This window comes from Castor canadensis, chromosome X (genome assembly GCF_047511655.1).
Source record: "Castor canadensis chromosome X, mCasCan1.hap1v2, whole genome shotgun sequence".
NCBI classification, from domain to species: Eukaryota; Metazoa; Chordata; class Mammalia; order Rodentia; family Castoridae; genus Castor; species Castor canadensis.
In genome coordinates this window covers 53,563,623-53,580,697 of record NC_133405.1, presented here as the reverse complement: position 1 = coordinate 53,580,697, position 17,075 = coordinate 53,563,623, and the positions used below count along the sequence as shown (strand labels likewise).

Below are 17,075 nucleotides of genomic sequence, written 5' to 3'. Positions count from 1 at the left end.
ATGAAGCACACCCCTTTTTCCATTTCTAAAGAGACAAAATTAGAAAGAGTGACCTAGAGGTGTAAGGACACACATCCCATTGGCAAGCTCACAAGCCACACAGAAAATCAGTTTCATCTGCAGCATTTGAGATTTTTTTCTAAAGAGCCATAACTACCATAAATTGTTTTGCAATTAAAAAAATCAGGCAAAATCGCACTATGAAAAAAACCATTATTTAATACTAATGTCGTTGTGTTCTCTCCCCTAAAGCTCTTAGGAACAAACATCGCCATTAGCATATTCCATTACTTGAAAGTCTCTACTTGAGAAAATGGAAATGTACTAATTAAAGAAATAATCAGTACAGCAAGATCATTGTCAATGACAGTCGTATGAATGTCGTGTGCCTATGTCTTCACCATGGCCTCTGTGCCTGGTAACACAGAGTAGGAATTTAGTTTTCCAACAAGCCATTAACCATCATCCAAAACCAGATGCATCTGCTCACCCCTACATCTTCAGAGTCCTGCTTTCTCCAAGTATGTCAAGTTTCAAATACATTACAGAGATTTTCAGTTATAAAAAAAATTGTCCAAAGGTTAAGCCAATCCCTCTAACTACCGTCTGACATAGTCTACCTCCTTATGCACCTCACTTACAAATGGTTTTATAGCAAAGTACCTATGCATACTGACAGTCCAAACCAGACTTCCTCAAACCAAGTGAATTAAAGAGGAAGAGGACTTGAAACAAAAATAGGCCCAAAAAAGACAAGAAAATCAGAAAATAATTTCTAAGGAATTGAAAATATTCACTATAAGATATTCCTAAACTGCGTTTTACACACAGCAATGGTTATTTGACTGCTTCCTACCGAGCGCTCTCAAGTAAAAATAGTCCCAGAGGGATCTCATCCTTGGGCTACCCCAAATAGAGGTGCCCTGGCTTCACATTCAGGGGATAACATTGGTCTGTGATTAGGCTTATGAGAATTTCCTCAGGGAGGCAACATGTACAGGGTCAACGGGTAGGGAAAGGGGCTCTGAGGATCTAAGATCAGACATGTATAGGATCAGCCCAGCCCATAAAAGTGAATGAAAGAGGCAGATAATGTTTTTTATCCCACACACATACACACCCACACACACTACACTCCTCTAAAGAGAGGTCTAGCTTTTGAATTAAGCTTTTCTTCCTGCTAGTTTATACAGAGAATCCATTTTGTTCAAAAGAGCAAACTACACAATCTGAGAAGAGGTGCCCTTCATGCTCTGGAAATCAGATTTAGGAGCAAACATAATCCAGAAAGCAGAGCTGGCCAAGGCCAGTGCTGGTGGCAGTGAGGGAGAGCAGCTTGCCACAGAACAGCGGCCAGATGGGCCCCAGTGGGAGAAGCTGAAAACTGGCCACCCTGGCACTCAGAGACTTAATGGAGCATTAGAAGACTATACACATGAAGGCAGTGCTTAAGCATCCCACATTACAAAGTCCTGGTGCTAGCCAACGATCACAGAGCTCAAGGAGAACAGACGTTTGCCATACAACTTCTTGCCTGCCTCAATCCCAAAGGCTCAAAACTCTCCAGGTAGCTGCACCTACACCTGCCTGTCAATCTCGCTGTCTCGCTCTCATTTTTTCTGAAAAGTAATTTTCTCCCTTCTCAAAGGAAGAATTTAAAGGAAAGTTTTAGAGAAGCCCTTTCATTTTCCAAAGTAGTTCCCGGGCTCTATCCAATCCAGTAACCCTTTTTGACTTGGGTTGCTTTTAGAACGTGGGGCAGCAAAGCTGTGTCCTTTTAGGAATGAGCTCAAGAAGAGAAGACAAAAAGTACTAAAAACATTCGTGGTGGTCTTCTGCGCTTTCAGCTACAAGCATACAAAGAGTGGAGGGAGAGGAACAGGATGGGAAGGGGGAAGCTTCCACATTTTATTTCTATTTTTAAAAGCTGGAGCAAATATAAAATGTTAACATTTGTTAAATCTGAAGCCAAGAATGGTAGTGCACATCTGTAATGCCAGCACTTGGGAGGCTGAGGCAGGAGGATCATGATTTCAAGGCCAGCCTGGGCTACACAATGAGACCTGTATCTGTCTTTTCTGAACTATTTTAGCTATTACATAATTGCATTTTTAATTAAGTGAAATTCAACCAGGAATTAACCAATGTAAATTCAAGAGCCAGTGATCAACCAAGGAAATAACAAATTAGCCCACTTTTGAAAGGTTTTATAAATGTTGTCCATGTAACGCACCGCAGTTTAAGCAAACAAAATCTGTGGAAATCAAGACTTACAAAGGAAACCAGTTAGGAGTTGATTATTCACATTATATAAGGATGCTTTCCTTTGTGAAAGAATCCACCACAGGGTTTCTTTAAATACAGACTGCCACCTTTGTGGTTAACTTGGGGTCTAATTTACAAAACAAACACTGCCTGACTGCACAGCTTTTCAGGAACACAATGACCATCAAAGGTATATGCATAGATCCTCCTGGAGAGTCAGGTGACTTTTCTACCCTGTGACAGAATGCACTTGGAAGCTGCACTGAGAGGAACGACTGTCAAACAACATAGAGTCTAGTTCAGCTGCAAATGTGCACCTTGGCAAATCATGAGACTTTTCTGAATCTCCAGTCTCATGACTGTAAAGTGGAAACACTGGTCCTTTCTGACAGCTCTTCCAGGAATGCTATGGAGCTGTGTGGTCCTAGCCTACAGTTTAAGCAAAATGCTGAATGATAGAAAAAAAAGTTCATGCGGGGGAGCCCAAGCTCCTGAGAGGCAGAGCTGCTCTCCCCACAACTGCAGGACTTTTCCTCCTCATTCTTCTGGGGGGAACACAGGGAGGCGCTAACAGACTGGGCACACCCACTGGAAGATGACTGACCCCACTAGGCAGCCCACACAAAAACCACTGGTAACTACAGAACAGCTAAAGAGGAAATGTAACTTGAAGAGCATTTCCTTCTGCAAACAACTGATCCTCTGGGACTTTCACTTCAAGCCTCTCAATTGTTCGAAGTAAATGAGGCTCACATTAAAGGCCAGTCAGTCACACATCAAGAAATCAAACCTCCTCTCAGGGGGGAGAATGACTGCTCCAGAGCAAGCCTCCCACCTCTCACACACAGGACTCTTATATAAATGGCTTCATTTACTCACATCTGAAATCCTAGATCCAGCCAACCTTGGCCTCCCTTATGCCCTGGAAGCTGAGACATGTATGCAGAGGGGTCAACATCTGACAGTCCAAGAACACACCTCAGATCTACTACAGCACCATAAATAAAAGACTTCAGCTTTGCCAGGAGGTGACTTCATCCTTTTTAGTCCTCTAATTCTTAACAAACAATCCCCTGAACCCCTAGCTTCAGTCTCTGGGCACAATAGAAGGAGGGGGAGGTCAGCAGCTCCACCCACCTACTAAGTCTGACTGACAGTCAAGAGAAAAACCCACTACTGGGACCCAAAACCAGTGGTCTTCTAATAAGAGGAATTCCAGTACCCCAGAGCCCTCTCTGGGAAATGTCCTGCCTCCAGCCCTCTAGGGAGAGAAATCTCAGGATCATTACCAAGCACTCTGGCTGAGCTCAACTTTAGTGAAGGTGTATAGGGAGCAAGAGGATCTCTAAGGTAACCAGTTAATTGCCAATAAGGAATGGTAATAATAAATTAGCAAATACTAATGTAAACTAACTCAGTTCTGCAGCAGTTGCATGGAGACGACAAAGGAACAGTTTATTCTGGAACACATCTTGCAAGCTGACGCCCGCTGGGAACCGCGCTGCCTCAGCTAGATGTGAAACAGGCCAATAAACAGACAACGTAGGCAATAGGTGGCCCTAGAATGTCTGCTAGTAAGAGTGGACCCTTTTCTTTGATTTTTAAAGAAAACCGAAGTGAGCCTGCTTGCAAAGATTGGGCTGTGTTGTTTTCTATTGCTTCTTACTGCAGCCTGAGGACTATTTTTGACCCTTAAGAATAAGACTTAAATGCTTCCAAGACTCCATCATAGTAAGAGAACTAATTTTTAAAAAAAGCAATCTCACTGAAGAGTTTGTTGGTTTGTTTAAATTGGAAGTGATGTTTTGTGTGATTTCCATGCTATCCAAACCAGCCTTGTCATATCTATTCATTTTCTAGTGCTTTCTGCCACCTGATAGGTTTGTGGCTGTCCTTAACTCAGAGTTTCGCTAAAATCACTGCATGTCCATAATTGTATGACTCCGTTTTAAGGAACACAGCATGCCAAGGTATTCCTTTCTTTCATTTTTATTTTTCTTTAAAGTCTAATCAATGTTTTATCTTTATTATTTGCACTAAGATGACCGTGCATTCATACTTTTTGTAAGATAACTGGAAGCACTTAATTCTTCCTGTCACACATGTCCTGGTTCTGCAAACTCTTCATTGCTACTGCATCAATACTCATGAAGCTGTTGCATGAAGGACCACAGCAAAGTGTGCGTGCGCACACACACCCTTACGGCTGTCTCATTTCAAAGATGCTGCAGTTTGCTGGTGAAAGGTAGAAAATACAAAGAGAAAGCTCTAGATCGAGATTGAAGCCAAAATTGAAATCCTTCGGCCCCCTCTAACTAAAATTCTGGAAGCTCTTGCGTACTATTGCTCACTCCTTAGAGTTATCAGCTCAGAATCAATCAGCATCAGAAACTAAAAAAATTTAAGCACTTCACAAAAGAGAAGATATTTGGGTCATTTCACCCTCCTGAAGGCAGGAAGATACTCCACTCAACTCTCCTTTTCAAGTACAAGAACTGAGTCACATTTGCTTTCTCTAACAATGACAGAAAAGGGTCATGCAGGAATGCTGATATGCAAAGGAATAACACTTTCCAGTATCCACAAGCACCCAATAGGCATGCTTCCATTCCGTAAGAATGGAAGAAAAATTATATGCCATACAAAGGAGCTCTCAAAACAAATCAAGTATTTTTAGAAAAATCTTAGCAAACTGACAAACCTACTGTCTTTCTTTTCCATTCTTTTTCAACCTCCTATCCACTTTCTTTCTACACACACACACACACACACACACACACACACACACACTCATGCTAAGTCTATAAACTAAATAAACCAGAAGGCCAAAGAATGCAAATCTAATTTAAAATATTTAAAAGATACCTGGCATGACTAATTCTAAAAGTCTTCTGTAAACAACAAAGGCATCTTCCACTTTGCCTTCTCAAATCTGTATACAAAACCACAAAATCTGCATAGTTGACTTCCCAACCAACACCAGAGGACAGATAAATAATGATATACAATTTGATGCAAGATTAGATCTGCAAGGGCTAGAGGAATGGCTCAAGTGGTAGAGCAACTGCCTAGCAAGTGTGAGGCCCTGAGTTCAAACCCCAGTACCGCAAAAAGAAAAAAAAGATTAGCTCTGCAATATGAGAAGCTAAATTCCAGTTCTCTAAAATAATGTTCCACTCCCTACCTTACCTACCTACCTACCTAACTGCATTCGAAGTCATGTTCCCTTTAGTTTCTAGAGCCAACAATGTTCAGATGTGGTTAAGCTTGCACACTGATGCAAAAGTCATCCTCAGGGCTGATGGAGATCACTGGTAGAGCACTGGTCGCATATGCATAAAGCCCAAGAAAGTCACTCTCAATTCTGCACCAAACTTTGAGAAGTTAACAGTAAATTTACATATAAACGAAGGATGGGCTGCCTTGGAAGAAAAAAAAGAGTACTAAGAAGCTTAAAAATTCTGTTTGTATTGCTTGCCAGTGAAATCATGTGAGCTCTCTAACTAGACTGTGAACTCTCTGAGGGCAGAAGTTACATCTTACATTTATTTAGAATTCCCATGGTATCTGCTACACAGCTGAGCACAGTGGACTACTCTAAAAATGTTTACCGATTTGATCTAATGCCATAGTGATAAATTTTACAGTACGATGGAGTGGAAGCAGCACACAGCGAGCACAGCAGTTCTGATTACACTCATCTACAATGCCATCTCCAAGTAAGCTCTATCACTGACTATACAATTAATGAAGGGAGTGGCTTTGTCACAAAAGGTAGCCCAGCAGAGGAACCTAATGGGTAGTGACTTTTAGTCCCACTCCGAAAAGTAAGAATGTAACATATGCTCAGGAAAGAGATGTTATCCTGAATTGAAAATACCTGTTTACTTGTCTGTTTCCCTTAAGCTGTCTGGGATCAAAGATCAAATGTTTTATTTTTATATCCTGGACAAATGCTAAGTACACTGTCTGACACATTATAAATGTAAATAAATGCTAAATGGTTGAATTAATGAACAAATGAAAGGGTGGATTAATGAAATAATATAAAGGACAATGGAAGTGACATAACACGATTTAATAAATTTCCATAGAATATTATACTTATTACATCATAGCACTTATCATTCAGTCCTATAATTGCTTAACAAATGTTGTTTTCTTGGGTGGATTAATTAATTAATGAGGAAAAGGTAGAAAAAAAAATCAGAATATTATTATGCCAAGATTAGCATTCCATATTGCTAATCATCTATTTACTTGCTTATGTCACCATGAAATGTGCATCCATTATCTTTTTTCATCTTTGTAACTCACAGCATTTTATACAGAGTAGACACTCAAAAAATATCAGCTGAATGAATGTTATCAGTCATTCCTGCTCTTCTATCCACTTCATGTTCATCAACTTCTAGTATGGAAGAAAAGAAGAACTGTCATATTCCCCATTCGGGACTTCATGACAATACACATTAAATAGCCTGGTATATGCTGAGCCATAAACTTTCCATGATGGAAATGTACTCCTAACCTCACGGTGTCTAGTACATGCAATGTTGGATCCACCTTAGCCCTATATAAAAGATCTGTGTAGTATTGTTAAATAAGGAATTTGTCTTTGTGAGTCAAAGACAACATCAGAGCTGAGACATTGGCTTTTCTAAATAATTGGAGCAATACTTGTTGCATTCAGAAGAATCTCAGAAAAGTCCACCAAGCTCTTGGGTAAAGCATGCAATCATAGTCATATATCTCCTACCTCTTCTTCATATTTCATAAACACGAAGCCTCACATTTCTGTGGTGCCTTGAATTACTTGCAAAATGATCATCAAGTCCTCAGGATTCGATAGTTTTGTCCATCTCCCCAAGCAATAGCACTATCAGCTACTGAACCTACAACCTTTACCTCCATTGTTTAATGATCAGTGTAAATCATTTGGCCATACCTACTTTGTAGGTCTTATCAATAGAACCAACCTAAATTTCTCTTTGGTTATAAGAACCTATGGAGATATACTCAGGTGAGCAGATCACTGCCAACAGTGATTCTCTAGTTGTCTACCATTTTAAAGATAGTTATAAGCCAGACTCTTTATAATACATAATGTTATATTTTTTCTTGGAACAGTCTTGCATGGTAGATGTACTCATTTTGTAGATGAGAAAACAGAGATTCAGAGAGATTCCATATCAAGAGGTGACCCCTGGGTCTATTTGATTCTGCTATACATCACTACCTATCCCTCTACATTTCTGAACTATTGGGGATCCACAAGTAATTCTTCAAGTAGTCTATGGTTGAGACCCTAGCTGTATCCAAGGACTTAATTAAAACTGAGTTTACCTAGCATAGTACTGGACTTTCAACAAATCATTAAGTTTGGGATGAAAATGATAGTGCTTTCATTACCTGCACAAAACCATCATTGCTCATTTAAAGTACTGGTTTTTGTCCCATTGATTCTGGTGGGAATTATTTTTCAGTAACTAGGAGAAGCAATTAATGTAAGTGGTCCTAAAGCCCCTGTGCCCTCCAAAATTCATAGAAACACAATGGGCCATCTTATATTGCCTGGGTATGTCAGACTAAGTTATTTCTGAGGCAGGAAGGAACCACTGAAACACTACTTGCCATGGAGTGCAGAGAGCTATGCCTCCCTCTCTTGATGACCTGCTCTGTGAGTCTGAGCAAGTCCCTTAGCATATCTGGACCTTTGTTTCATCATCTACTGAAAAGCAATCTATCAAGATACCTGATTTTGGGTTTCAAATGAGACAATGGTTGTAAAGGTGCTCTTCAAATAAACAGTATTTCTTTTATTAGTGGCCTGGTTGAGGGCATACATCTCCCAATGCATCAAATTTCCAACCAAAGAGGGACTTAAGCAATTCATAGAAACATGAAATCAATTTAAAAACTTATTTATAACTTTCCATCAAGCCACCAACCCACCATCATCTGTGTATCACCCTAATACCATGAACTAGCCAGCAATAGCCAGTAAAAACATATGACCACAATGTTTTTTAAAAAATGCTTCCATTTGAAAGCATTCATTTACAGTAAAGGGAAACAGTTAACTCAAATCCATAGCTAATTCCCAAAAGGTTCATATTAGTGACAGCTTCAACCTCCTCAACTGTCAAACGCTATTACCAGAACTGCTAAAAAATGGCAGAGTTGCTTTATTAATTTTTTGCTTGCCTCCCATTAACCATCCATCCCATCCATATTCTTGGCAAGGTGTTAGAGAATGGAGGTGTGAGAGGGGCAGAACCAAGAGGGGGTTTTAGGAGCCTGAATCACTCACACAAGGAAATTGGGCCCAAGTATTTCCAACACTATTTGCTGACTCTTAAGTTACTTCAACTGGCACACTGGTACCACTGGCTGTCAAGCACGCCATATTTTCAACAGATGGAACAAGCTTGTATTATGCCAGGATACAACCCAGCAATTTCAAGGGCTCAGATCCCTTTGATTCCTAGTCCCAATACCTACACAAAAGCCCTATATGTTGGGTTACCCTTTGCCCTATGAAGCACTGATAGCAAACCCAGCCTATGGAAAAGTGAATTTCTCCCCCACCCCTGCTAGGGAAAGTGCCAGCACAGTGGCTCATGGCATAGCAAGCAGCTCAAGGAGGTGTGGGAATACCTCACAGAGCCACTCAGCTGAACTCACCTCAGGCAGAGGCACACCATTGATGATCAGATCTGGCTGCTGGGGGCCCTGACTGTTGAAAGAGTGATGGTAGATATGATTGGCGCTGGTATTGCGGGTATTCTGGTTCTCCACATTCAGAAAAGTGCTCTCAGAACGGCGGCAGCCCAGTGGCAGCGTCTGCTGGTGGTAGTCGAAATAGTTGAGGGAGGAGGTCAGGGAGGAGCAACTGACAACGTTCATCTTGTCTGTCTCCTCCACATCCCGGGGTACCAGGCGGATGTCATTCTTACTGATTTTTTTCTTCTTGCTTGATTTCTTTTGATGCCCATAGGAGTACTCAGCAATTCTATGTGACAAAAACGGGAGCATGAATCAGTAACACCCTCCCAAAACATGCACTAGTTAACAAATATAAAGCACCCCAGAGGGTTGCACCCCATCTCTGCTCCAGCTCCTTATTCTGGCGCATTACATCATCAGGTTTCTCCCTGTGCTTTTTACATGTGAAAACAAGTTGAGGGCCATGAAGTTTTTAATATTAAACATAGTATCCTCCCACTGACCCCTTCCCGAAGAGTTCCTATACTTTGGATTTGGAATTTTCACTGAGAGTGGCCAGTGAGCAAGGGTAGGGGGATGGGAAAAGTTGAGCCTTTGGGAGAGAAAGCTTGAAAATACTCAAATCTGGAGCTTCCCTGGAACCCAAAGGAGCCAGTCCCAATTTAACAGAAGAGGAGATAGAAGGAAATAAAAACTAACACCCTTGCCAGTTCCTCCAGGCATTTGCCTTGTGGCAAACACCCTCCATCAGCTTCCTCTATGATTGACCTGATCACTTCTGGACTGAGATAGAAGATCAGACCCCAAACTTCTCGAAGTCTCCTGGGCTCCTCTCCTCCACACCCTCCTCCCTGCCCTAGCCCAGCTCCCTTCTACTCTCCACCCATCCCCCTCCTTTCCTAGAGAAATGTGATAGCCAACCCCATTTGAAAGAGGGGAAATGCCTTTTTACCTCTTTCCCCTTAGGCTCACTTTCTCCTCTGCCTTTTTGTCTTGCTGTTCGCTAATGGGAGAAACCGAGATGCAATGCAGACACTTGCTGTTTTGTCCTTTTATAAAACAGCCGAGGAGACAAGTGATGGTTAAACAATTACTGCAAAGGAATTTAAAGGTTAGTGCATTCAGCATCCTTCTCCATTCAGGTGTACCTACATGCAGCTGTGCTGCAACTGGAACATAAAGAGCTCAATTTAATTAACACTGACACAGACCCAGCAACGTGCACCAAAGACACCAAGCATTAAGAGACTTGTCAAAAGAAATACATTAAAATGTAGCTAGATTTTTACTTTGCACATACTGATTTCAGCTTATTGTTTGAAAATTCAATTTCTGGGCAATAATCAGCAAAGCAATAGGATTACTAAGCAATACAGGTTGGTCTTTACAAGGAAAAGACTGCCTGTATTCTCGCTTGACAAAGCTAATTGTCTGAATACAAAAAGGGACTCCAATTCAAGCAGCAATTGCAGATCATCTCACAAGTCTCATTAATGAATGCATTTCAGGAAGAGGCTCTGCAGAAGCTGAGAACAAGAAACCTCTGACTAATCACATGGAAAGATACTCTCTACTCCTGAACTTTAGATTTCTAGAAGTCTGAGCACATGGCGAGATTGCATATCTACAGAGGCAAATTCTTGCTCTGTCCTCAGGATCTATCTAGAGCTAAGCAGTTGAGTTGCCCTTTTACTCTGTGCCCAGGCCAACTTGCAATGATGGCAAGCTGATACTACTGAGGCATAGAAGCAGATAAAATCTCCCAAATTCCAGGGCTAAGGTTGATTTTCTTCTCTAATCTGTTCACAGAATCAATGGGAAATTCTAAATCATTTTGTTTACCCATGATGGGTAAGTTTGGCAATGCCCCATCCAATTATTCAGCCAAGGCATTCAATGCACAGTCTTTTCTGTATTGACCAATTATTTAATTAAACTGTACTTCATTAATCCCAAACTATCACAGGGAAGAGAGTGCTTTGCAAAATACACATTTGGGTGAAGTTGGAGAGCACTGAGATTTGCACTTTTTTCCCAATTCAAATGTTCTCCTCCCAGTTTAATGACCTCCCTGGCAAGCTCTCAGAAAGAGCTCTTACTTCTAGTCATACATCACCAAGAGGTGGCAAAGCTTTCAATATCTTTATTACAAGCTGATTTCTTTTTCATCAAGGAAAGGGTCTTATGCATTTACACAATGCTGAGAAAATGCCTTAAAAAGAGTCCCCACTATCATTATCGCCATATAAATAAAATTTTATTGACCCTGCATTTTCCTCCTATAAAAATTGCCACTGGCAGTCACAGGTTTCAAAGGTAAGAGCAATATTAATTTCCATTTCTCCCATCTGAAATGACTCGGTGCTGAAGGAAAGAAAAGTCAGGGCCATTTCACTAGTAACAGGATTAAAGCATTTATGAGGCATTGCAGCTGCTCTTTTATGGCACCTGATTGATATTCATGTGTGGTTAGCATTTGTCTACTAACTTGTGTAATGCAGAGAATAGTAAAAGGGAAACAATAATTGCATGGCTGTTACATATTCAGGGGGACCTGATTCATAGAAGTGTATATTTCAGACAGTGTCAAATATGAATCGGACCTTCAGGAACATATTTTGACTGATTAACATGCAAGCACAGATGGCACAAAAGACACACTGGATGTATAGGTGTGTTAAAAGCACACACACACCTTGGTTGGAAATAGCAGCATCATTCATTTTCAGCAAAGTAAAGAAACAACTATTTTTTCAACTGTTTCGATGAGACACTGCTGGAAAATTGTATATGGATTATCCTAAATTGGATTCTAGAAATCGTTAGACTTATTTGTTCTATCAAATTATAAGGAAAGACTTCAGCAAGAGCCTCTAATGTACTAATCAGGATTTTATAAAATATTACTACACAGAGTTTCCACATTTCTCTCCCCTTCTCTCCTAATGAGTATCCACATTACTCTTCTCTCCTTTCTCCTCTCCTCTAATCACACACACACACACACACACACACACACACACACACACCCTACACACACACACACCCTACACACACTTCAAGAGAAACTGTAACACAATAGCCCATAGTGACATCCACTGGTAGCCACCAGATCTTAATGCCACAGCACAGTCCCACATGAGAGGAAAGCACAACCAACTCCAGAAGATTGCTATTTTTACTGAAACATCTGGATGCAAAGTCTTGTCCCCCATTGGGATGTTTGGTCTCCACATACCCACCAACCAGATATTTGAAAACATACAGATGCTTGACAGAATTTCACTTCATATAGCCAGATGTTTAGAAACTGGATACAAAACAAAGCCAAGAATAGACTAAAAAAACACTAATCACCTGCTTCCCCACACATGCCTGCTCCATCTCCCCACTACCCTCTTTTTCCCATCTCACTCCCATTCCCAAGCTTTCTCCAGAGTTTATGCCCACAGACAGCAGGACAGGGGAGTTGCCTGTACTCACTCTCCTTTCAGTACCTACCTGTTCCCAAAACACCCTGCCCTGCCCCCCCAGAAATCAAAATCAAAATGTGTGTTTTTGCTGAAAATATTATATCTCTCTCTCTCTCTTTCTTCCCTCCTTTTTCCCTTCATCCCCTCTCTCTCCCTCATTTTTCCTACCATAACTTCATTGGAGACAGCTGTGCAAATTTTAAAATGATAATTGCTTTTCTGCTCATCATCATTATGTGACAGAATCTATTCAAACAGTAAATGATTGTCTTCCAGCAAATTGTCAGATCAAAAGAATTGATCAACTTGGACTGTCACAAACTTTTCACCCTCCACAAAGAAGCACTGTGAATATGCTGCATGCATTTAAATAGAAAACAAAATCACTGGGGTTTTCACACAGATACAAATACACACCTAACTCATCCAAGACACAGAAAGAAAGAAAGAAAAGTTAGCACTACCTGCAGTTGTAGGTCCGTATCTCTTTGTTGTCCCGCTTGCACTTGATTGCCACGAAGATCATAGTGACAAAGAGGATGCCCGCAATGGAGCCCAGGGCAATAATGAAAATCAGGGATAGGTTCACAGAGCCCATTGACTCTTGGGCATCAAGAGCTGGGGACAAGTAGATTAGGACGAGCGCAGAAGCAGAGAGAGATGTCTTGCCATGGTCGTGGGCCACTACAATAAGTTCATAGGAAGCCTTGGAGCTCTCGCCGAAAGTGCGGGTGGTTCTGACTTCGCCATTGACCTGGTCTATTTCAAAGAAGCCGCGGTCGCCCTCGGTCATGTCATAAGTGACTCGGCCATTTTCGCCCTCGTCGTAGTCGTCTGCCTTAACTACCGTCACCAAGTAGCCTATGCCGGAGTTTCGAGGAATATAGACTTCTGCAGTGCCATTGATCAGAGGCGGGGCCGTGATGACCGGGGTATTGTCATTGACGTCGAGGATGATGACCCGCACTGTGGCGTTGCTTTGCAGGGAGGGCAGGCCGCCATCCTTTGCCAGTACCTTAAATTCGAATGCCTTGGTCTGCTCATGGTTGAAGGACCGCAGCGCATAGATATCACCAGAGTTGGGATTGATGGAGACATAGGTGAAGACAGGCATGTCCCGTACCTGTGATGGCACGATCTGGTAGGAGACACTGCCATTGAGACCCAGGTCCGGATCGCGGGCTGACACAGAGAGCAGGTAGGCACCGGGGGTGTTGTTCTCTTGCACGATGACCTGATAGTAGGGCTTAGAAAAGTGCGGGTGGTTGTCGTTCTCATCAGTGATGCGCACAGTAAAGGATTTGGCACTTTGCAGCATGGGCACGCCGCCGTCTCGCGCCTGAATCGTAAGGTTGTACTGGTCGTGCTGCTCGCGATCTAGCCGTCCGTCCACCAGGATAGTGGAGAAGCTCTCATACTCCTGCAGCCTAAAGGGCACATTACCCAGCAAACGGCACTGCACACGTCCATTGAGACCCGAGTCGCGATCAGACACCCGAACCAGGGCGATCACGTAACCCGGGGGGGCGCTCTCGCTCACCTCCACAAGCTCGCTGTTGACGGACAACAGGTTGATAACCGGTGGGTTATCATTGGTGTCCAGCACGCTGACGGTGACCTTGCAGTGTGCCGGGATAGAGTTGGGACCCAGGTCCTTGGCCTGCACGTCCAGTTCATACACGTGGCCCTCTTCGTAGTCTAGGGCACCGGTGACAGTGACCAAGCCGCTGTGTGGGTCGATTTGGAAGAGCTCTCGCGTGCGGTCGTTGACATAACCGTAGAAGGAGTAAACCACCTGGCCGTTGGTGCCCTCGTCTGGGTCGCTGGCATTGAGGCGGATGACGGGTGTGTTGGGAGGCGAGTTTTCAGGCACACTCACAGCATAGGTGGACTCGCCAAACACAGGGTTATTGTCATTGGAGTCGGTCACCTTGATGCTGAGGCCAACAGTGCCCAGGTGCGGCGGGTCGCCGCCGTCCAGTGCAGTGATGCGAAAGCTGTAGTGCGACTGCGTCTCGCGGTCCAGGCTCTTCTCCACCACGAGTTCAGCAAAGCGCGAACCATCGCCACGCGTCTTGATCTCCAGGCCGAACAACTCGTTGGGCGTGAGCTCGTATGTCTGCACGCCAAAGCTGCCTGAGTCCGGGTCATAGGCGCTGTCCAGAGGGATGCGTGTGCCAGGGCTGGCGGCTTCCGAGATCTCCAGCTCAATCTGTGCCGCCGGGAAACTGGGCGCATTGTCGTTCAGGTCCTTGATCTCCACCTTAATCACGCAGATCTCCATTGAGCTGGACATAACCTCCAGAGAGATGATGCACTTGGGGCTCTGGCGGCACAGGAGGTCACGGTCGATCTTCTGCTTGGTGACCAGCAGGCCGGAGCTGGGATTGATGTCCACCAGGTGCGGAGCGGAGTTGGACACCACGCGGAAGGCGGAAGCCTGCCGGGGGTCCAGAGCGAAGCCCGCCTCCCGTGCGTCCTTGGCCACGTTAGCGATCACTGTCCCGGCTCGTTGTTCCTCTTCTACTGAGTACTTGAGGTTAATGAGGGCGGCCGCCTGCGTCCACAGTACTGCCAGCAGCAGCAGCACCGGCAGCAGGAGCGATTCCATGGCTGCGCGGGGCTCTGCTTGTTGGCCTCGCCTCTCCACACCCCTCCGAGGCCGACGCCGCCGGCGCTCCAGCTTCCCGCTGGCTCGGGCCGCCTGTTGCGCGCGCCCCGTGGCCCCGGAGGCCGCGGGAGGAGTCCGGCCCAGGGCGGCCCGGCGGCGCGGGGGGTACACCCGAGCCGGCTCCAATGCTGAGGCTGCAGTGGACGCGGTGGCGGTTCGCTGGGGGCCCGGGGGCTCCGAGGGGCCGAGGAAGCGCCGCGCGGCCCCGAGCCCCCACCCTCCAGCCCTGCTACTCAGTTTTCCCCCTTCAAAGTTAGCGGAGCGCGACTGGCCGCAGCGACGCAGGGCTGCGGCTCGGCTGGCGTCTGCGCGGCCCAGACTACACGCGGCTGAGTTCAGACCACACTTGGGACAAAGATGGGGAAGGCAGTAAGGGTGTAGCCTTTCAGGCACTGTCTGACCCGCAGCAGCGCACCCGCACTGGGGCTGCTGAGCGCGTTGTCTGTGCACCTGGCATGCGCAAGGACCTCCCCCCAGCGCTCCCAGCCCACTGCGGAGAGAGGACCCGCCTGGTACGCGCCCTCCGGGGTCCGGGGGGGCCACACTGGCCTCTTGGAGGCCTGTTGGGGAGAGAGGAAGCTCGCAGGCTGGAGCCTGAGTTGCTGGCAAGGGCGGTGGGCGCCTGGGGATCTGGCTGAGCTGGAGGGCGGTCCGGGGAGCCGGCAGAGGAAGGGGGAGGGGTAAACGGCTGGCGTTGCTAAAGCGCTCTCCCTCGCGCTGAGGTTGGCGTCGGAGGGTTTGGGGTGGCGCGTCCGTCCAAGATCTGAGGTGGGCGCGGAGTACACACACAAAAAACAGCTGAGGGGCTGCGGGCGTTTGCTTTTCGCAAATCAAAGTTACCAACGCAACCCAAGCCTCCACATCAAGTTTGTGAAAATGGGGAGATGGCAATTTGTCCAAGGAAATCAAACTCCTGGTCCTTCCAATGGCCCGATGGAGGGTAGAGGGAGGGGAGTGGAAGCGACAAACAGTACCGGCCAAGAGAGGCGGGGCTGCCGCCGGGAGTACCAGGGACTTCTCCTCCTCCTTGGGTTTGAGCTGAGGTGTCTCTCCAACGATCGCCGCCGCCGCGCCGCCGCCGCCGCCGCCGCCGCCACGGCGGAAGAAGGTCTCCTAGCTCCTAGCTCAGTCTCATGTCGCTGGGGTCCGCCTCAGCAGCTGCCACCGTCGACGATTTTGTCGCTGCCAAAGTTTACTTGTAGGAGCTTCTTGATTCCATTCTCCCGAAGAAGCGCTGGCCGCCCGCCCTGCCTTGGGCTGCCTTTTTCCAGGGCGCGCGCTCGCGTGCTCAAAACGTTCGTCTGTATCGTTCTGTGTCGGACTGTGTGTGAATGTATGAGAGAAGATGAGTGAGTGTGTGGTATGGGGAGTGTGAGTGTGGAGTATGAGCGAGCAGGAAGAGACAGGTTTGGTTGGGGTGTGAGGTTTCGGATCTCGGGTGAATCCGCTCAGCTGTAATGCCGCGAAGGACAACGCGCCAAGGGCCGGCGCCGGGCTAGGGACGCGGATGCCAGTGGCCCCCCATGCAAGCCAGGCATGGTTCGCTGGAGCTGTGCTGCCGTCTGCTCCCGCTGGTCTGCCTCCCCCCTGCACCAGTCGCCGCTATTACTGCTGCTGCTGCTCCTCCGGATGCCGCAAACTACTGGCGGTGGAGTCTAGAGAGAGCCGGAGAGAGCCCAAGCTGCCGAGCCCAGCTACGCCAGGCTCTGGCCAATCAGCGCGCCGCCCAGCGGGCTCAGGATCTTGGGGCGGGACCAAGGCGGGAGGGGGGCGGGAAGGGGCGGGGCCCAGCGGAAACTTACACACTGGCCGGACCAAGTAGTACCCCGACCTGCCTAGCACTTGGGGGAGTCTAGGGAGGCGGGACAGGGAAAAGAGGGCAGGGTGGAGCGGGTGGGATTGTGCCCCGTGCTGAAACGCAGTCTCCCCGGAACTGC

The 17,075-nt window shown here is 45.9% G+C and overlaps 1 protein-coding gene across 2 annotated transcripts in view; it reads right to left on the bottom strand.

Moving 5' to 3' along the window:
• Positions 1 to 16,823, bottom strand: part of Pcdh19 (protocadherin 19) — a 101,616-nt gene extending 84,793 nt beyond the window's left edge. The window contains exons 1-3 of one of the 2 annotated variants that reach the window (XM_074064419.1): positions 12,932 to 16,823; positions 9,947 to 10,087; positions 8,953 to 9,280 (exon numbers count right to left, since the gene is read on the bottom strand). In XM_074064419.1, coding sequence (XP_073920520.1) covers positions 8,953 to 9,280; positions 9,947 to 10,087; positions 12,932 to 15,078 — 2,616 coding nt within the window. In that variant the 5' untranslated portion in view covers positions 15,079 to 16,823. The remainder of the gene's footprint in view (positions 1 to 8,952; positions 9,281 to 9,946; positions 10,088 to 12,931) is intronic. The other variant, XM_074064418.1, reaches the window with a different exon arrangement.
• Between the last annotated feature and the right edge of the window lie 252 nt (positions 16,824 to 17,075).